Source organism: Rhea pennata, chromosome 22 (assembly GCF_028389875.1).
Source record: "Rhea pennata isolate bPtePen1 chromosome 22, bPtePen1.pri, whole genome shotgun sequence".
NCBI lineage: Eukaryota > Metazoa > Chordata > Aves > Rheiformes > Rheidae > Rhea > Rhea pennata.
In genome coordinates this window covers 1,899,581-1,920,740 of record NC_084684.1, presented here as the reverse complement: position 1 = coordinate 1,920,740, position 21,160 = coordinate 1,899,581, and the positions used below count along the sequence as shown (strand labels likewise).

Here is a 21,160-nt window from a genome sequence, read left to right as displayed (position 1 = left end):
ATGAGTAGCGTAGAACAGATTTACTCCGTGATCCCCCTTTCTGCAGAGATGAATGGTTATGTAGTGTGAATATATTCTCCAAAGCCAAAAAACACATTACTGAAAGAGCTGAGCAGAGGACCGCGGTCCTTACCTACTTGTATCTCACATTTGCTTGTTGTGAAAGCTCAGCTCCCAAAGTTTTAGCAATTCTCCTGCTATTTTTCCAATTGCAAGAAAGGAGTTAGGGGCCCAGGCCCTGAACCACTGAGCTGTAGCACATAAATGATAATATGCAAAGATTATAAGATAATCAGAAGAGGCTGAAATGGAGTAGTATGAAGTTAAGAGGCCTTTCTCATAGTACCTAAGATAGGAAGGAATTTGTCGGGGAGATGCTGCTGCCAGAGTCTCTGAGCTGCAGATGGCAGAAAACCAGGTCCCCAAAGTACGTGCAAATCCTCCTCATACCTCAGCTCTACATGATTAGATGCTGCAAGATTATCCTGCCGCTCCTTGCTGGGACTGACACAGCTTCACATCCTACAGTCTTTATAACTGGTGTATCACAAAAGCCATGTTTTATCTTTCGAAAGGCTGGGCAGAAAAAACTCAATGATACGTTTTTAATAACATGAAAAAAAGGTTCTGTAAGTGAGTTCATTTTAAACATTGCTTTGACTGTTCTGAGTGTGGTTCCAGGGGACATGCCTGGCAGATGCTTTGTAGTCTAAAACCAACGAGTCAGCACATAGTGATTCCTGTTACATAAAAGCAGTTGTCTGATGCATCTTGCCCTTGTGCGTGGGAATTGGTTGTTGTGCTCATGACCATCTTGAGCATTTTCCTTCTGCACCAGGGAGCACTGGGTGGTTTCCAGGACACATAGTGTGGACTGGCTTGCTTCCATACTGTTCATGTTCCAGGCTATTGGAGTGACAGATTAAATCCCAATTGCACATCAGCAGGAGCACATTGTGGTGCCAAAGCTATTCCAGAAACTTGTGAATCTTCACCACAGGTGTTCTTTCCGATTCACCCTCTTCCCAGTTCGTTGATGTCACATGCACTTTGTGAACGTATTCATGATCTTCTCAGCCTCTAGGCTCTTGGTCTAATCATTAGAAATACTAGAGCCCTCTGGAAACAGCCCAGCTGTCTATTAATGCCAATTAATTAATGCAGGTCTGGATAGGAAGGACATAGTGTCAGGCAGGGGCAGACAACGCAATGACTCCAAGAACCCAGTGAGACCCTCCCAGACTATTACCCTAGCTGAAAGACCTCTGCATCATCCAATCCTCCGAGCCTCTAAGCTTTTACTGACCCCTCACATCCTCGAAATAAGAACATTGCTTCTGAAAAGCTGAGTTTTGCACTTGCTGCTGCCTTGAACCAGTTCTGCACTGTCTGCTGGCTTTCAACGCTCTCCTGTCTTCCTTTTTCACAAGGATGATGAGACTGAAGTTGATGCAATTGCAGTAAAAGCTGTTGGCATAAGAGAATCAGCATTAGATGCTATGATAGAGTTTGCTAGCTATTACAGGAGCCGGTAGGGCAGCATACGGGCTATGTGTGCAAGTTGTGAGAGATAACCTATTTTTCATTCTGGAATTGGCCTAGCACTGTCAGCAAGAGTTCATTTCCCCCACAGCTTGGGTGAATGCAGAGTACTATGTGCTTCTAGTGTGCAGTTGCCTGCTGGGTAGCACATTACTCCTATCTTTCGGATTTTCTATTTAAACAAATGCCTTTGTTACATTTTCATCAGTATTTTCAATAATGAGCTAAATGTGATTGGAAATTGTAAATGGACATTTTTATCCCAGGCAGCATTCCAGATTGCTTTTACATTTGGCTCCCTTTTGTGCTCATTTCATGCTCCTGCTGACTTCTCTTTTCCCACATTTTTCCATAGCCTCTTGTTAGCAGAAGTATATTGCATCAAGCTTTCCAATCCACAATGCTCAGGTGGAACAAAAATTATGCAAAACGTGCTTGCCCATCCCTAGCAGAAATATCACTCCTTAGAGGAATAAATTATGAGCTAAGTGAAAGCAGAAAGAGCAGCTTCCAAGAAGAGTTGGCATCAAACCCTGAGTCTGATAATTGGGTTCTGAAACTGGGATGGCTACCAGGGGAAGCATGGCATCTGTTGGAGAGCTATCACCAGACAGCAAGTGGGTAGGATGAAGGCATTCCCCCTCCCCGTTTCCCTCCTGCTTGCCTGTTGTGGTGCTGAGCAACACGGAACCTTTGACAAAGAGGACAGCTTGAGAAGGAGGGAGGAAAGCAGAAACTGGGAGAAGACAGAGCACTCAAAGGAGGATTGCCAAGCTGAGGATTAAAGCTAAGGGGAGGATGTGCGATATCTCTGAGAGGGGCTGCAGGACGTCGGTCAATCTGGACTCACAAACTCTATTTATTTTCCTTCTGAGCACCTATTAAAAGAGATATATCAGGGGCAACAGGCAGCAAGACTGTCCCGACATGTAAGTCTTTCCATCTCTTATTGATCTTCTTTTTCTTATTTGGTATGAGTAACTGGAGCTCTCAGTGGCCAAACACACTGAAGAGGTAGGATAAATGGCTTTGGATCTGTAATAGGTTTCCAGTGCGATGAGAAAACAGGAGCTTGCAGGCAGTGCTTGTGGGCACTGGTGAGTGAGTTGTCCAAATGGCCATGGAAGAGAATTAGATTCTTTACTGGATGGGTTGAGCATCCCTTCAACCTGTAGACTAAATGCAGTTTTCAGGTATACTGTTATAGCACTGTGTGATTCTACTAATGCTCCTGGGAGCAGAATTTGATCTTCTGACAGTTCATATGTTTGGTTCTTACCTTGTTTTGGTATTGGAAATGCTTATGAAGCATGCTCTTTACTGACTTGATTCCCTGATGTGTACTTACAAAAACATATTTAAATATACTGTTTTAAAAGCCTGCTGCAGACACATCTAGTCACCCTTTAAAATTAGCACTTCTCTGAAAAGTGAGCTGCTGGGTACGTTTTATATCTTTGCTGTAGCTACTGGTGTCAGTCTCTGGCAAAGCTGAAATAATGTTTGGATATTCCTTCTACAGAAACAAACAAACAAATAGAAAAAAAGTATAAAAAATTACTCAGAATGGAAACTGAGATGTTGTACCAAACCGGAAAGTTTATGAAGACCTCTTAAAACCAGTGGGACATGCTTGCTAACATGAGTGTCAGTGCCTGGGGTTAAGGGTAACTCACTAGCAAATGAAAAACTTTTTGGGTCTCTACTACTGATGGGAAAGTAAAACATTTCGTATCTCCAAAGCTGTCCACCCCAAAGTTTCATCCTGACCAGCGACCTGTGGGTGTAGAACCTAATTTTAATTCAGAACAAGCCGAGAGTGATGCTTAACCCCCAGCTCAGAAACAGCAGAGTTAGACAGCTCAAATACCTTGCAGTCAGACATAACATCTTGTGAGCTCAGAACCTGGAAAGCACTGTTGCTTCAAGCATGCCACAGCACAGGGGAGGAACCGCTGCAAGAAATGCAACCGCATCGCAACATGTCTGTCTGCAGGCATATCTCCGGGCATGACCACACATGACAGCAGTGAGAGTTTATATAGAGTTTATTACTGCTTTTGTAGCCCAGGTTAAATACTTGAACATACGAGGACGTACAAGGTGTGAAATGTGATCACCTACAAAGACCAGAGGAAACCAGTACAGCAGCAACCATGACTGCCTGTAAGGCAAAGCTTACATTTTTTCCTGTGTCCAACAGGGAACTGAAATAGTCTGAACTAAAGCAGGGATTAGAGTTTGTGAATCACAGATTTCTAAGCCTTCACTAGTAGTTGAAGTTAAGAAACTGCACCCAGAATTAAAACAGGGAGAGGAAGCAAAAGAGAAGGGGGACAGGGAGATTTATCTTCTCATCCTCTGAGACATGTCCGCTTTCAAGACCCTTGGTGAACAAGCAGCAGCAGGATATCAAACTGCAAGAGGATCCAGCCTCATACCAGTGACGGTATTGGAGAATATGCATTTCAAAAAGCCTTTGATGAAAGAAGGTTGTGCTAGTATGTCCACTCTCTGCACTACCTTCAGCATTTTCATGCCATACAGTTGTACCCGTGCTCTGTAGATAAAATTTTTATATGAAGGTGATATTTATCTTGCCCTGACCCTCTGCTTACTTTTATTTCAGGCTCCAATTTGGGCTGCAATCACAATATTGTCCTAAACATGAAAGGGAATTGGAGGAGGCAAGACTGGTGCTACTTTCCTTGTCTTGCAGTCATGGTGCCTGGCTCTGTTCCCATCACAGTGACATTGGCCATTAGTGACATGTCATCTGCCCTGACAACCTTGGCATTAAGTGGGCACAAGAAGGGATAAGAAAATGCACCTGTGGTTTTGCAGAATGCTTTCAGCTGCACCTAGCCTAAATGTAGCATTACCCAGCCTAATGCACTTTCAGTTGGCATCCTACTTCACCTTTTTTTCTAGAAATTTACTTACCTGTTTCCACCAAATAAACAGGTTCACCTCCACTCTCTGCATAGTAAGCTGTACCTGAGTCACAGTATGCAAAGTACACACAGTCACAAACCTGAGCCATCTGGAATACACCAGTGTATATTTATATAGTCCTGCTCACTGTAGTAGACTTCAACATTTGTACTTATGTGCTACAATTTTCTTTATGAGACCACTTCTGCAGAAGTTCATGGAGCCAAGATAAAACTACATTGCTTTCTGCAACTCACACAGTCATTACTCAGGAGAAAAACGGACCTCTCACTTCTTAAGTATCACAAAGTAAGCCTGGTATCAGGCTGATGCCACTTTCTAGCACACAATGCTTTTGGCAAATCCAGTAAGGAATCTTGTTCATGGCAGCTGGGCCCCTGAAGAGCTATGGAAGAACCCTTGGGCTGAAGGTGAGATATTTTCTGAGACAGAGGAAATTCTCAGCTCTTTGATGATGCCTACCAATCACCACAACGGTCATCGAACAAACAGTATCAGTGTGAGAAAACTTAAGCGCTGGGATTTTTTTATGGCATCCAAATGTCGTTACCTCCAGCATATTCCCACTTGTTTTTTCTGCAAGCATCACCAGTTGTGAGCCAGCCTGCCGCGCAATGCCAGTGAAGGCAAGAGATTGAAGTCTTTTTGGAAGTGAAACACGATGCATTTGTTGGAGGAAAGATTCACTGGACAGCATCTTTCCCTTTTTAGTGGCATCCATAAAACCACACTGACAGGACAGTCTGGGAAGACACAGACTTGGAGCCACCTCCCAGAAACAGTTAGAAAAAGAGAAAGGACAGTTAGGTGTAGAATACAGGTTTGCGAAGCACGCGCACCACATTGTATGTGTTCAGCCCTGGTGCATCAAAACCAGGGGACAAGCCTTTGCGATCGAATGGATAAAAATTAAAAAGTTGCCCATCTTGAGTCTCCAAAGAGATAGAGGCAGAGCCCAGGTGAAGAACACATGGGAACTCCTTGTCGAAAACAACCTGGAAGACTCGATCTTCCAAATGGTGGAGCTTGATTGTCCGGTACTTTTCAGGGATCAGCTCCTCAACATGAGGCCCAAACTGCTGCATGACCAACACCCCACCAGGTCCAACTTTGATTTCATAGAAAGTCAGGTTGGAATAGGTGTAGTACCCAACATAAGGGACTGAGCTTGGAGGAGGAATCAAGCTTTTCTCTGCCTCTCTGAATGCCTTCTCCATGGCAGGAATGAGATACTCATACGTCTGAGTCACAATGTCTCTCCCTTGTGGCCGAGGCCCTGCCATCAGCACAATGAAGCTCAGACGGAGTTTGGGGATAAGGGAGAAAGTCGCTGAATAACCGTCGAGGTCGCCGTCCTTCCTAATGACATCGTAGCCCAATTGCTCGTTAATCTCCCAGGGTGTGCCGGTCTTGTTAGCAAAATATTCAGTGGAGCACTTAAACAGAGGGGTCAGCATGGTCTTCACAGTGTCAGGCTCTAGGAGGCGACGGTGATAGGTGCCTAAGAAGACCATCGCCAGCTTGGCAAGGTCAGCAGCTGTGGAGTACATCTGGCCAGAAGGCCTGTACCAGCCGAGGTCGTAGAGAGGGGCTGGCTGCCGGCTGCTGTAGAAGCCCACAGCCATCTGTGAGCGGATTGGTGGTGTGATGTCGAAGCCGGTGTCCTCCATGCCCAAGCGGTCCAGGATGTTCTCCGAGATCCAGCGCTGGTATTGGCCCTCCGCTGCGTGGTCGGCCAGCACGTGCGCCATTAGTGAGAAGGCTAAATTGCTGTAATGGCACCTGAAAGGAGGAGGAATATATCTGCATCAGCCTTACGCGGTGCAGGTACAACTACACGCTCTCCCCTCTGGGGAAAGATTGTCGTTTATCAGATCATGTGCTAGAGAGAAAGAAGGGATGAAAGAGGGATGGAGAAAAAGTAACAGCGCTTTTACCCAGATTTGTTGGTAAGTTGAGAAAGAATGAGAAATTTCTTAACTGGAACATCAGCAGAGCTATTTAACCTCTACTTACAGAGAGAGAGCTAGAGACAAAAAAAACTCAAAAAAATGGCAAAACCTGCATATTTGCATATCCTGATTTATTGTTTATAATTGTTTAACAAAGAGTGTGTTTATTCTTTTCAAGAGCAGAGCTGAGAGGTACAGATGCTTACCTTAAAGGTCTCAAAATCCCAGGTAAGCCTCTTTGGAGATTTAACATGGTACAAACTCTTAAGCACCTAAGCTACCATAAGGTGGTAAAAGCACTTAAAAAGCACTTAAAAGCCTGCAAGGCAGCATCCAGCAATGTTAAGTTGCTAAGGACACCAAAGTGCTTGAATCTTTAACATCCATAAAGTGCTTTAAATCTCTACACTTGACTGAAGTTTAATGACATAAAGATAAGAATGGACACATTCTTTTCAAAGATACTTTCAAAATTCATGATGCTTTCAATCTTATTTCTTCTTCTGACTTGTGTGAAGCCACTAACTATTTAGATCATAAATTTGGTACTAGCTCAACTGTTTCCAACCCATCTGGCTGAATAAAAGTATCTCGAATATATGTATTTTTTTACCCCAGGCAAGAATACATATTGGATCTAAAAGTTAATATCTAAAATTGGGCTGAAGTTCAACATTCCAAGAAAAATATTTTAAAATTTCCATAGCAATGAATGAAAGTTTCCTTTAGGAAGAATGAGCTGCTGGCATGTAAAGTGCATCTAAGAACAGGGAGACAGAGCTAAAACTCTCACCTCAGAGCTAATCAACACCTTGAGTCATAAGGAGTTCAAAAACTGTGAGTGGATGTCCTGTATCTTACTGATGAACCTGATGTAAATACTCAGCTAGTCAATACTTCTGTCTGGAATGAAAGCCTTGTTAAATCTTTTAAGGAGCATCTACTCCTACTTTCCACACGGCATTGGACAGAAATTTGTACAACGGTTCCATAATCAAGCCATTAATTTCTTTTCACTGAAGCTCCCCTTAGGAAGGACCGTTTGTCATGAAGACTCCAAGTGTGGCTAATGTCCAGGGAGAAGAAAGCGATCCCAGACCAAAAGCCCACAAATCAGTACATCTGACCTGGTCCCTGGGTCAGCAACTAATACATCATCTTTCAGGAGACCTAGGGCATCTTGCGTGTTGCCTTTCCACAGCAGACTGGTAGATCGCAGCCTCCTAGGTAGACCTGTGCCATGGAGAAGAAAAGTTCAAATAACTTGAGACAAATCCGGCCCAGGAAGCATCGAGCATGGTGAAGAGTGAGCAAAAAAAGAAGATTCAGTGGCAAGATGGAAACAGTCATGATAAACACATATACACATGGCAAATGTGCCACAGGGATCAGCTTGTACCAAACTCAGGCCAAACTGAGTCAGAGGCCACTGAATCTGCATAATGTAACTCCTACCCCGGCACCAACTGCAGATTGTTGCATTTTGGTAAAAGTGTCTTGATGAATAACCAAACCATGACCATCCCCAAGCACATTTAGGAAGGGAAGAGCACAGTAGGTGCTCAGGAGATTGCTGTCCTTATTCCCATGTGGCTGTATTCCCTTGCCTTCAAAGGGGTGAAACAGCCCCCGTGTACAAATGTTTGTTCTTTACCCCTCTCTGCATGAGACTTGAACTTCTCTGACCCATTCCAGGCTTGGCCCGAAGTATTTTTAGCTTTTTTTTTTTTTCGGTATTATCAAAGTTTCTTCAGTTTTTGAATGTGGAAACATTGAAAGAAGTTCTTTTGACTTTTAATTCTACTACTCCGAAATTCACTAAAAACTTTGTGCTGGGACTTTTTAAAATGCCACAGCTCCTTCGGCTTTCACCGTGTTACAAGAATTCGGTGGATTTGTGGCTCACTAAGTGCAGAACCTCGGCTACATCAGGAATTAAATCCTCCTTGCAGCTGCCAGCTGACTTTGATTTGCAGGTTAGGAGAAAATCAGGAAGGATACATGACAGAAAAATGACTTGCCATCACCTGCTCAGTGAGCGTGTGTTAAATCTTGGCAAAGCCGAATTAAGCCCTATTCTACTCCAGCAGCAGCACATGTTTTTCCCAGTTGGTCTGACCTTGGGATTTGAACAGGAACCAGAGCAGATTTCTACTTCTGATCTGGGGTTACTTGTGCAGCTTAATGACCGGGTAAGAGACACTGAGCATCTTCCAGCAGACACTGGGCTTCTTCGCTTCACACTTGCTACAGTGGCAGCAAAGGAAATGCCACCCCACCTGGAAAATTCACCCAGCTCCATGCCACCAGTGCAATGTCTCTCTTGAGGTTCACTGAAAGGCTCCAGAAATGGTAAACCAGGGAATGTGCGAGCATAACAGAAAATCCAAGTCATTGATTTGTGCTTCATGGGCTGCTAATTAATGTGACAAGCATGCTGTTACTAATTTACAATAGAATCTCATACTGTCATTCATACACATTTGAAAATCAGAAACTTAACAGTCTGGAATGTCATTCTAGCAACGTACACATCAAGTGTTGGGGAGAAAACTGTTTGGACAGACTGTTTTTTGCAATATGTGATGTAAAAAAGCCCAGATAATGTGGATATATAATAGACCATTTTTTACTGGAAGAGTTTAAGATGAAAAACTTTTTACAGTATCCTCCTAGTGTTCACCCATCCTCAAAGGTCTGGCAGAAACAATTTACCATTACAAATGTCTGGTCCTAATAATATATTGGAGCCGAAAAGCAACCTTCTGATGGCCAGGAGCTAAAGCTGTCTCTCGGGCTCTTGGTTAGCTTCAGGTGAGGCTCTGCTTGCTCCTGAGGTACCGGACTTTACATTCTGTTTTGAACTGAGGTCCTAATTTGGGGTGTTTGTTGCAGTTTTGGGGAGAAGGTGCTGCAGGGTCTAGTCAAAACGCTGCACCAGATCTCAGCACACTTTGGCCAGTGAATTCTGGGATCTCCGAGTTGAGTATTAATAGCTGTATATCCAAAAGAGGTTGCGGATCTCCACAGTCCTGTGAGCTCTTTCTACATTAGCATCAGAGTTACCCACTTACAATAGTAGCAGGAGATTAAGAGTCCTCCGTCAGCAAGTACAAAGCTATTTATAGCTCAGGAATCCCAGATCAGGGACCACATTGTCAGTTAAATTTAGCTCAGAAATTGAGGTCTATCTGTTCAAAGAAAAGGCAGTTTGGTGACACTTTGACCCTTCACCCTGCATCTCAGAAAAATAAGAGCACTCTAGGCTGGAGTGCAAAAGCTGTTGTGCAATTTGAGCTTGCTGTCAGGTCGTGCTATGGTGTTGAAAGAAATATATATTCACCCTTTCCGAGGGAAACAGTTCCCCAGCCAACTGTGCGCCTTTCCAGCCCCTTTCCCGAGCTGGAAAGGTGCCTGGAGAGGAGTTTCCTTTTAGCACCTGATGAAGCTGCTGACAGTTTTCCCCCAAGGATCCTGCCTGAAAGCGGGAAAGTGCAAAGGTGCAGAGTCTGAGTTGGGAACTGGCTTCTGCAAAGGCCTTTTTTTTTTTTTTTTTTAATCCCTGGTAAATGATCTGTTCTCTCTGTGGCCTTTTTCAAAAGACAGAGTGATGTGCAGAGAGCAATCGGGTAGCAGTGTCGTCTCACCTGAGAGCTGGCTGGCCATTCTGCGCAAGGTAACGGGCGACGGCTTAAGCGGCATCGAGCCTTTTTCCAAAAAAGTCAGCCCATCTGCTGTGTATCTCTGTTCTGACTCCTTGAGCTTTCCCAGAGGGTTTTTAATAACAAAGCTCTGGGCGTAGCGTTCCAAAGGGTCATCCAGGGATGTGACTTTCCCTTCCTCCCACAGCTTGTACAACATAATGGTGGGAAAGATCTTGGAAACGCTGGCAATTCTGTTACGGAACAAAGATTTACAGAAATTCAGCATTAAGCAACCCATGAACCAAGATGACGGATGCTCAGTAGATCAGATCACCTAAGTGCCCAACTACCTGGAACTCGAAGAGCAACACCTCTGCTAATTCAGTACGTAGGGTCTAAAAAGCAGGAAAACAGTTTGAATTACTGTCCTTAACTCTATCCTTCATGGATGTAGCCCTCAGTATCTTCTCTGTAGTGCAGTGGACTACCAAACGTTTTCAATCCGATTAATTTTATAAGCTAATGATTTTTGTCAATTTTTGCTTAGTAAATACTGTAAAAAGATGAAAAGGGAATTATTAGAATTTTAAGATCAAAACACTATTAAACGTTTGCATTTCACATTCAGATTGGATATTGGATTTCTTGAGAATACATTAAGATTTGGAAAAGGTCTTCTGGAAGAAAATGCACGTATTCCTGCTTGCAGGGACTATGGCACGATATAGAGGAAAAAACCAGCGCATCACAGCTGCTGAAACTTTCCAAAATTGTTTATTAACATTTGATAGTCATATTGAAGCCCATATGTTGCAAATTTATCAAACTTATAAATCACTGAAAACATGTTTTTAAAGAAAGTAAATACAAAGCAAACATTCAGCTTGCTTTATAGATACACAGATCAAGCATACACAAATCGTTGTTTATTTGTAATATGCATTCAGGGCTTGATTGTGTCTTCATATAAAAAATAAAGGCCGATATATCCTTGACTTCACCAGGGGAATGAATAAGCCTAGAGGTCTAGTTTGCATTCTCAGAAAATACTCCTCCAAATTGCTGTTTTTTTCGCTAACATGAACTGGTGCCAAAAGACTGTCCTCACTGTTCACAAAGTCTGTGCTAAGTTTCGGTCTTTCCATTTGTGCCCCAGCCTCTTCAAAACCTGGTGATTTCCCTGTGTGAGGAGCAATGGGACCACTCCTCCTGGATTTTCACTGGTATTCAAATTTAAAATAAAGTCAGATCAAGTTAAAAAAAAAAATAAATCTCAAAATAAACAACTCATTAAGCCATGGGTGAATGGTAACTTAGGGACTAGCTGCAGCATCATCTCACAAAGAGTCAGTGTGACCCAGGAGAGGTTTCTGCAGGGGTGGGAGAAAGTGGGGCTTGTGACAGTGGCTCTGTCCCTAGACAGCAGGTCTCCAACACACGCGACTGCTGTTACCTGCCTGCGGGATGTCTGCCTCACCTGTAAATAGTGTACTCGTTGGGCACCACCGAGAAGGGGTCTGAACCATTCTTCTTCCCAAAGTTGCCTGTCCAGAGTACAGTATCATTGTAGATAACTATGGCAGACACGGCAGGGAGACCAGAGCTATGAATCCTTTGGCGCAGCATCATATCCACCTGGAAAAGGACAGGAAATGACAAATCATCAGTGTTGAGGTTGGTGCTTGCTGCCTTCCCCACCCCGGTTTTCAAAGCGTTGGTCTCATTAGTGAATTCACATCCCCAGCCCTGGGGGAGTCAGTACCACTTTCGCTTACGTGACCGGAAAGGAAAAATGGCCTAATAGTCAGTGTTGTAGTCTGAAAATTAGGAGGAACAGGCTCAGTTTATCTATCCCTGCTTCCCATTTTGGCAATAAGCAAAACCCTTAGGCATGCTAGGGTCCAGGGCTGCCACATGTAATTAGGTCTTGGCCCCTGCAACAGAGTAACTCTGGCTAGATGAGCTTTGATGCTTGTAGGACAGAGGAAGGACCACAGGTGAGTCACTTGCTGTCTATATGGGTGATCCAATCCCTGGCTGTTCTGTACTAGGAAAGGAGCCTCCTTTCACTCTCTCTTTTTTCATTTGTGAGTGAAAGGGTTTCAGAAAGAACTGCAATTTTTGCAGACTGCAATCCAGCAGATGTGTTGCAGCAAGCATGCTGACAAACCAAGACCCCTGCAAGCTACAGGCAGTTCCAGTGTGCTGGCTGGTACTGACGGGAGATGGATGCTGAGCTGCTGAGAGACAGTGCTGAGAGGCTTAAGCTCCATTAAGCATAGATTTCAGATACTTCAGGAAACTTTTCTGTGTGTTCAGGTGTCCATAGGCTTAGGCAGAACCTGAGGTGATCTAAAAATGCACCTTGTAGGGGCTGGTGCCTAAGCTCCCTTCAAATATGTATCTCTATGTACTACTCTTCAGGTTCTCTGGGCCTTATTCCCATCTGTAAAATAGGACTAGTTTTACCAGCCTGCTTCAAAGGAGTTTACAAAATGCTTGGATACTTCAGTTTTGAGGAACATAAGGGGGCTTAGATGTTCCTCTGATGGACACTGTTCTGCACATTTTTTCTACCTCTGACTAATTCCAATTGTGTAACAAAATGCTCTCCTGCAAAACCCCCACAGACAGTGACAGAGACTTCATAAAAATGAATGTGAAGTGATAGCAATTGAAAATAAATGTAGACAAAGTACTGTGCATGGGGGAAAACAGCCCTAACTTCACATAGACATGGTGATGGGCAGTGAGCTGACCATCAGCACTCAGGAACAAGACCTTGGGGCTGTGATGGATGGTCCTATGAAAACATTTGCTCAATGTCCAGTGGCAGGCAAAAAGGTAAACTAAATAATAGGGATTATCAGGCAAGTAGCAGAGAATGAAACAGAAAACTCCATTTTATCATTGTATAAATCCTTGATTCACTTGCATATTGAATGCTGTCTACAGTTCTCATTCCCCACATCTCTGCAAGGGTACACTAAAGCTGGAAAAGATTCAAAGAAGAGTGAAAAAGAGTGATCAAAGACAAGGGATGGCTTCCCTATTATGAAGGAATAGTTAAGATAGGACTTTATAGCCTGGAAAAGAGACGAAGGAGAGGGTATAGGATATGATAGGGGTCTCCAAACTCCAGTGTCCTGTCAGAGTATGGCTGTTCTTATAGCCCATCCAGTCAAGACAAGACTACAATATTTCCTCATTGCATATAGCCAGTACTAAAACTTCAAAGACGGTCTATTATGTTGAGGAAAAGGTCTTTTTTTGATATAGATGCAGGTTCTGTTGCCTTGCCTTCCCTTCTCTTCTCTCCCTCTTTTCTGAAGTTAGCTCCAAGTAACTTTCTAATTTTTGATTGTTGGTATGTGAGAAAGCCAGTAAAGTAATAAAATAAGGAAGCAGTGGTCACTGATGAGGGGAGCTATTGGATCATCTGCTTTCCAGGATAGGAAGGAGAAGGTGTCAGGACCAAGAAGAGCTGTCATTTTATACAGAAGTATGCTCACCAGACCTCCTGATGGACAAGTAATGCTGTTTGTTCATTAAGCTTTGGATCAAATAACTGCTTATTAACTGGTATGTGCAGTGGAGGAGTTTTATACCTCTATTTCTAGATTCACTGGTTCTCCACCTCCTCTACACCTCATCTTCTTCCCTAGAGATGTTCAGCTGCAAAATACATATCCTCACCTTTACACCTTCAGAACAGCAAAATTATGAACCATGTTTCCCTTCATTTCTGTCCCCTCACAGACCTTCTCCAGTGCATCCTTCAGAATGGGGATGGGGTGGTCCAGTGGTACTGGTTCAGGATAGCGAGGACACATCTGCACGGCTTCTGCTCTCGCTTCCATCACAGATGGGCCTGGGAAACATTTCGGAGATAGCACAGGTTACTGGAAAAGACACACTCACAAGCTTTAACCACATCCAGCAGTCGCTGCTAGTTTTTTTGCTCACGTTCTCCAAAGCTGAAGGAGATTTCTGCATAGTCACTTAGAGGATATTGGATTGTCTCTACCCAACAAAATACAGGAGTTGAACTAGACTCTCTAATGTTCATTCCAACATGATATAGCACATGAATTAGGCTCCATCGACTCTGCGGCCTGGAAGAATGAGGGACTGGAATGGCAGGAAATGTTGAGGGCACCTGCCAGTGGGTTTAGACCTGGTGGAAGTGCTCTGCCCAGATGTAGTAGAGGGTCTGAGTTTGAATTCAGGAGGACGTGGATGTCCCATACTGTGACCTCAGGAACTGTCAGTGCCATTTGAAAGTTAATGCTATAAAAAAAAGTTTTGACTACAAACACAGCACAAGTGGAATGCAGAAATCAATTTTTTTTCAGAATATGGTATAGATACATCTTGAATTTTTGGTGCAAGCAAAAATCTTTCATTTTGCTAAGAAATGGGAACCTTTCCACTTAGGTTCACTATTTTCCCATCCGATTCCAAGGTGTTCAAAAGCACAGCTCCGCTGTTTTATACGATATAATCAAAATGCTTGTGATTTCTCTTTTCTCTTACCCATTGGGCTTGAAGCATTAGAAATAGAGCTCAGAAAAGAAATGCCATTACACAGCCTTTGCGCTGAATGAGGACAAACCCAAAAGATCCTACAGGCAGCCTTTGACATTCTGTGATAAAAATATAGGATCTGAAATCTTTTTAGACAATATTAGTCTATTGGTTTATTATCGGCACCTTCACTGTGGATTTTATACCACCTTTGGGGTTCTTAAAACTCTTATCCACTTAAACTGTTTATGTTCCATCCTTGCACACACATTGCCTTTGTGTCTGTCCACTGGGTTTACAACAGTCAACATAAAAGAATTTTAGTGTGAACTGGGCACTTGAGCTGGCTCAAAGATCTAACATCAGGGGAAAAAAAGTAAATCCATGAACTAAACAACATGGTAAGCTGTAAAACTGAATCAGTTCTAAAGTGGGATGACTTTTATACCTGGATGCCAAAGAAAAAGATAGAAAATGTGAAATAAAATTGCCCATCAAGGGACGGTCTGGTCAAGGGATGAACGAATTAATTGAGGTTAAAGTGTGCTGGCAAATCCATCCACGATGGAAGATATTCCCTGCCCCTTCCTCCTCCCACGCTCAACTTTCTTTTGAGTGTGAGATCACTCTGGACCCCGGCAGAATTTTGTGGCACCCTGTCAACTCTATATTCATCTTTTCTGTATCCTTGCATCAACCAGCAAGCGGTAAATTCGTGTGTTGTAGACTCTTTGAAGAAAAAAAATGGCCACATGGGTAAAGAAAGGTGTGCATTGGGCTCACAAGCTTCTCTGCCAAGCCATGGGAAAGTTTAAAGCTGCTTACTTACTGGGCTCCACCTTGGGGAGGCTATACTGCCAGAGGAAGCAGCCCGTCATAGCAACAGAAAGCAGGAAGAAGAAGATGACGAAGACGTGAATCCACTTCACTTCCATAACAGAGAGCTTCAGGAGGCCTCGGCTGCTGGATGCTTGCTGTAAGCAGAATACATATGATCTTAGAGGAAATAACAGAGTGAGAAACTGCCTCTCATGCATACCAGCTGGGTGAAAAAAACACACTAAATCAGAGAATACAGGTACTAGAGGGAAAGGGACTAATTCCAGTACTCTTGAACCACAAGAGCCCGGCACATCACACCAAGTTGCAACGCCTGGAACCAGAGACGACTTCTTGTCTTTTAATGAAGTTTGCAAGATATTATTCTCCCCACCTGTTTGGTTGTCACAGAAGAACACCAGCTGTCCAGCTGCTGAGAGCTTGACTTCCCCATAACCTACAGGTGAACCTCATCAACCCAGGCTGGCAGGATTCTTCCTTATAGCTCTCATTTCTTTCCCATCTCAATTATCATGACTTATTCCTGGATATCCTTTCCAGCCCCCATTTCCAGAGTCCAGTATCTGTTCATGGAGGCTACCAGCCAGATTGTCTGAGTAGATCCAGCTTTTATAGACAAAATGATAGAGTTTTTCACCATGCACTGTGTTTACCCTCCTAATTTGTCCCTGTAATTCCTATTATATCATGTACCATCTGTAAGCTTGGCATTTACAGAAGTAATGTTTTGAAAACTGGCTAATATTCTGGGTTTGTGCAGCTCTCCACTCTGGAGACCAACCAGGTTGGTGATACCACCATATAAACGTAAAGAATAACAAGGAACAGACGGCAAACGATTAGGTGTCTAAGCACGAGCTCTGCTCTTTCACTGACTATAGGAGGTCAGTAGGGTGCTTTTGAAAGTTTAGCAATTAACGTTACAAAACATATGGCCTGCCATTTGCATCCAGTATTGTCCATATTCCAAAGCTGTTTCAAGTTGTCTAGACTCATTTGTAGTATAGACAGACTAAAATACTCCCTTTAGATTTCCACGTAGCACTTTTCTCTGAATTCAGATATAGGATGGTTCATGTTAGAGCTTCTGCAAGCAACTGAGCCTTATTTAACAACAAGGAATCCTGCGAAGCCACTTCCAGACTTGCAGATGGCTTTCTGGCAGTGAAAAAGGATCCAGTGGGGGAATCTGGCTCCTGCAAAAAACTGATTTGAAATTTTACTTTCTAAATGAGAACAGAATTATGTCGCATATGGTTCGAAAAACCATTCAGTCTGTTCAAACATTCCCACAAAATTTCTAAACATGCAACTTACTCTAGGCTCTTCCGTAACATCATCAAGCCTTCAAGGATGGCTAAAAACCACACAGGTGCCTGTTGACCACCTGAGCCTGCTAGAGCAGATACACAGTCCATCAAGACACACAGTCTATCAGACCAAATGACCTCTGTTACTTGCCGGGGGATGCCTGTTTGATACTGAAAAGAGCTTGGCTTAGATATACACAGTCTTATATAGTGCCTTAGTAGGCAGGAACCCAGATTCACACTAGGAAAAGCCCATGAGTTGAGATCTGTGCTTAATTGCCCACATTCTGGCAGGTTTTAGTTTATGCTGGAGGATGTTTCCAAGAGCTGCAGTGAGATGCTGCTTTCCTGCAGCAAGGGGTAGGATGGGACTCTCTCTGCCCTGGGGTAGTCATGGAACGATTTTCTTATATTTAGCTCTATCACAGTAAGGTCTCTCCCACCAAACCAGAGTCCCAGCTATTTTTCTGCCTCTTTCCTTACCTCATTAAGAAACCCTAATTCCTGCATCTCAAAGAGAAAGGTGAAGGGAAGAAATTTTCTGGTACAAGCTTTACTTCATGAACGCCACACTTCCCAGACCACTAACCAGTGACCCAAAGATACAGACACCAAACTCTTCTCATTCTTTAGTCCAAATTTCCCATCCCCTCCTGTGGATGGTGAGTGTCCCAAACACCTGATTTGTTCTCTGACCCATAATCCAGTGCCACCATGGCAATGATATGAAACTAGAGATATAGACCTCTGTTCTACTCACTGGGCACCATATAGGCAGAAGTCTAGCTCTGGCTGCGAGAAATATTCTTTATGCCGAGGAGATGAACTGACTGAACATCCTGGGGGGCAGGCAGACAAACAGATGGATATCTACAAATAGACTCCTCACATTTCCCATTCCAATACTTGTTTGAGCTCACCTTCCTTTCAGCTGGCTTCTCCATCTCATGCATGTTATTCAGTGACCACCACTGCTGATAGCATAAACACAACAAAGCAGGGGGGAGGGTGTACCAAGCACTTGGACACAGTCAGATGAATGCAAACACGTGCAGGAACAAGCACACTCAGCTTCCCATTAGAAGCAGTCCCAGAGTGAGTTACCTACACACTTTGTTTTTTCCCCTGATCTTTGGTAATTTAGAATGAGGAGAAGGAATGGGGGTTTCACATAGACCACGATCTTCCCACCCTCCCCACGATCATCTAGGCAGAGTACCACAGACACTACGAGCTGCTCCATCAGTGGTACATCTTAGCAGAGGTTCGGGAGAGCAGGAAATATTCCTGGGCCCCTGCGCATACCATCGCCAGAAGCCGTCTCAATCACGGAGGCTGTTGTCAGGCATTTCAGCGTGCGTGTGCCGTGCCAAATCCACACCGGCTGATTTCAAGCGCGGTAAGGGGGGAGCAGAACGCCTTGCCATGCTCCTGAACGCAGCTGCTCGTCATGGGCTCCTCTGGCCGAAGCGGCCTTTCCTCTTCAGCTGCCTGTTGGTTCTGCTCAGGGGTTCCCTGTCCACTGGACCAAGTCAAGGCTTTCAGAAAGTGCTGCAGATCTCCTCTGGGTGAGGAGATTAAGTGACAGGGACAGAGTGGTATTTGCTCTCTGGAAAGTGCCTGAGAGATTGAACGTTAATTCTCTCTAATGCTTCCCTGCCATGCGTGTGAATCACAGCTGAAACCATCGGGGCTTCGTGATCTATTTATAGCAGCTTCATCTCCTCCTGACATTTGAACAGGAGGCGATTAACTCATGAGATGGACAGCCCCCGTGTGCCTCCAGCTGGCAGCCCCTGGGCAGGCTGGGCTGATCATGGGGAGGAGAGATGGAGCAGCTTATGGCAGGAGCTTGGGCACGGTCTGGGCTTAATCCTGAACAGCCTCCTGGAGTTCCCCTGTGGTGATAGACAGGGTTGTCAGCTAACAGGCTCACTAGATGTAGTCAGGGCTGGTCTTCTCCTTCCTATTAACTGCTGGAGACTCCGAGGAAAAGTGGAGGGCTGTGATTTGCACAAGAATAGCCTTACCCGTAGCTGTAACCCATCCATGGCTGCTCAGGAGTCTCTTCTCATCCCCTGTGCTTCTAATCGCCACAGACGAAAAATGGATAAATCCCTGTGATAAAGGAGAAGGAAAGGTTAGTGCAGGAAGGAAAATAGAGTCAAAGCAAGGAAGGGGAAGCCCAGACAGAAAAGCAGGAAGGTTTTTATTAACTCAGAGCAATAAAGCTCAACTCAGATCAGCTGAGCAGTGGAGGAGGGACAGATTTTGGATAGGGAGAAAAGCTAGAGCTAAAGGTCAGTCCCCAGCAGGGCTTCCCTCTGTATCTGGTTTGGTGAGACCTTGTTTTTGTGGCAGAGGCTGGACCCAAGCTCTGTGACTTGCCAGGACCCACCTTCACCCCACTTCCCAGCCACAAGGACTGGGAGCTTAGAGCTCTTCAGGGCTGACACATATCCATCATGCCTGCTCTGCAGGATCCTTCCTGCCCTCTCCTCAGCTCCCCTCAGCCTTACCCATTTCACATAGCCAGTCCCTAAAAACCTGAACCCTCCTCAGTCTCAGGAATCACAGGCAGAGCCAAGAAACTGTACCACAGATTCGGAAAGGTTGGAGATTGTAGCATGGCTGTCTCCCCCAGAAAAGCTCCCTCCTGCCTTGCTCCCTAACATTGGCAATTCAATAGGTAAAAGAAAAGCTCTCAGAGCTCTTACCAGCTTCGTTGCTGTTGCCCTCCAGGTTCCAGCACTGACGAATTTGGGGCTGTCCTGGTGCTGCAGATGTTAAGAGCATCTGAAGCACTAATCCCAACACTCAGCCTCTCTGAGCACTGATTATTTTTTCCCTGTGCCTCACCCCTCCTCAAGCAATGCAACATCTGTCCAGGGATGCAGCTGAAAGAGAGTATTGCTGGTGATTTCATGGCTCAAACAATGCAGTAAGAGTGGAAAATAGGGTACTGGGAAGGGGGATTGCTCTTAACATGCCTTAACCTGGAAATATTCATAACACGTGGCCATTATCGTGTAAAGAACATTATATATGCTTTCCGAAGAGGAGGGAGTGGTCGTGCCCTCAGTTATGCAGAGGATCCGTGGTAGAAATAACCTCAGAGATGTGTCTTCTTGTTGCCTCACCTGTGGTGTTAACTGTGCTCGTATTGCAGGCTGCAATGTTCCCAGGCTGGTGCTGTGGTTCTGAGCTAAAGCGGTTGGGTGGGAACTGTGGCTTCAGCAAGGTGGCACAGGGTTGGCAGTGGGAGCCTTGCAATGGTAAATGTTCAAAGGAAGATGCAAAATGGAAGCAGTCTTTCCTCTGCTGGAGGCTCGGAGCAGAACCAGAGCCAGGAGCCGGTGTGACCCTCGCTCCATAGGCGGCAAACTTTGTGTTTTGTTGGGAATCCTTCATGTTTGGACAAATTGACCTCAGGAAAGCTCTGGCAGTGTATGTATCCTGGTGAGAGTCCCTCACCCGGGACTTTGCCTTCTTCAGTTGTTCATGGATGAGGCTGTGCTCTTCAGTACCTTCACTACATTTCGGTATCTCTAATAGCAGCCCAGCCCCTGATGGCATGCAAAACACCCAATAGGAGATGGTAAGCCCCTATGTCTATGCCCCAGAACTGCAAAACTGGGCGGCAGAGGTCCCCTTGTAGATTAGAGTGGATCAAGCTCCTCACAGTTTCGCTCCATCTCCATTTGTGGGAGCTCTTACTTCCTTCTCGCCGTGCCACCAACCTCTCCACACCTTTCTTCACAGTCTGTGCAGTGATTTTCCCTCTAAGCTAAGGAAATGAAGTGCATATGCAGATAACGTATGTTCTTTATATGTTACACACTGTCATCTCATTCCTTCTTCTTTTGTTTTATCTCCTTTTCTGCAGAGTTCATAAATAAATAAGAGTTTTCCAACCTCTACCTCAATGAGATTTGTAACAATTCACTCATTTTCCCATATTTCTTTACCTTCCCTCTGAGAGCCAGAGCTTTCCCCAGGAAGGGCCTGCAAACCCATAACCATGATGGAGTCTCAGTGTTTCCTGGGTTAGCAGAGTTTCATAAGTTTTGCTTTCATGTTTTTGTATCCTTTCTAGCCTCACCTTCTCTCCAGCAAGGCTGCCCAAAGGAGATTGGACAGCAGTTTTTCTACATATCCTCCCCGACCACAGCAGGCATGTTCCATTTAATCCATCAAATCGAAAAGGCTGGCCTATATGCAAGAGGTGTTTGCACCATCAGTTGCTTTTTCTTTTTTTTCTTTTTTTTCTTCCCCCTCCCCCTTTTTTTGAGTCTTTCAGAGAGAGACAGGGCATAATAATGTTCCCAACAGATCTGTTCTCCACACTGGGAGTCCCTCTTTGCAACCAAATTGCCTTCCACAGCCTGAG

The 21,160-nt window shown here is 44.4% G+C and overlaps 1 protein-coding gene across 1 annotated transcript; it reads right to left on the bottom strand.

Annotated features, from left to right (window-relative positions):
- Nucleotides 1–3,572: 3,572 nt before the first annotated feature.
- Nucleotides 3,573–18,845, bottom strand: LACTBL1 (lactamase beta like 1). Its single transcript, XM_062593436.1, is given in 7 exon segments — nucleotides 3,573–6,279; nucleotides 7,577–7,682; nucleotides 10,097–10,344; nucleotides 11,571–11,728; nucleotides 13,855–13,964; nucleotides 15,450–15,594; nucleotides 18,801–18,845. Coding segments are annotated over 7 exon segments (1,791 nt in total). The 3' UTR covers nucleotides 3,573–5,300.
- Nucleotides 18,846–21,160: the final 2,315 nt, after the last annotated feature.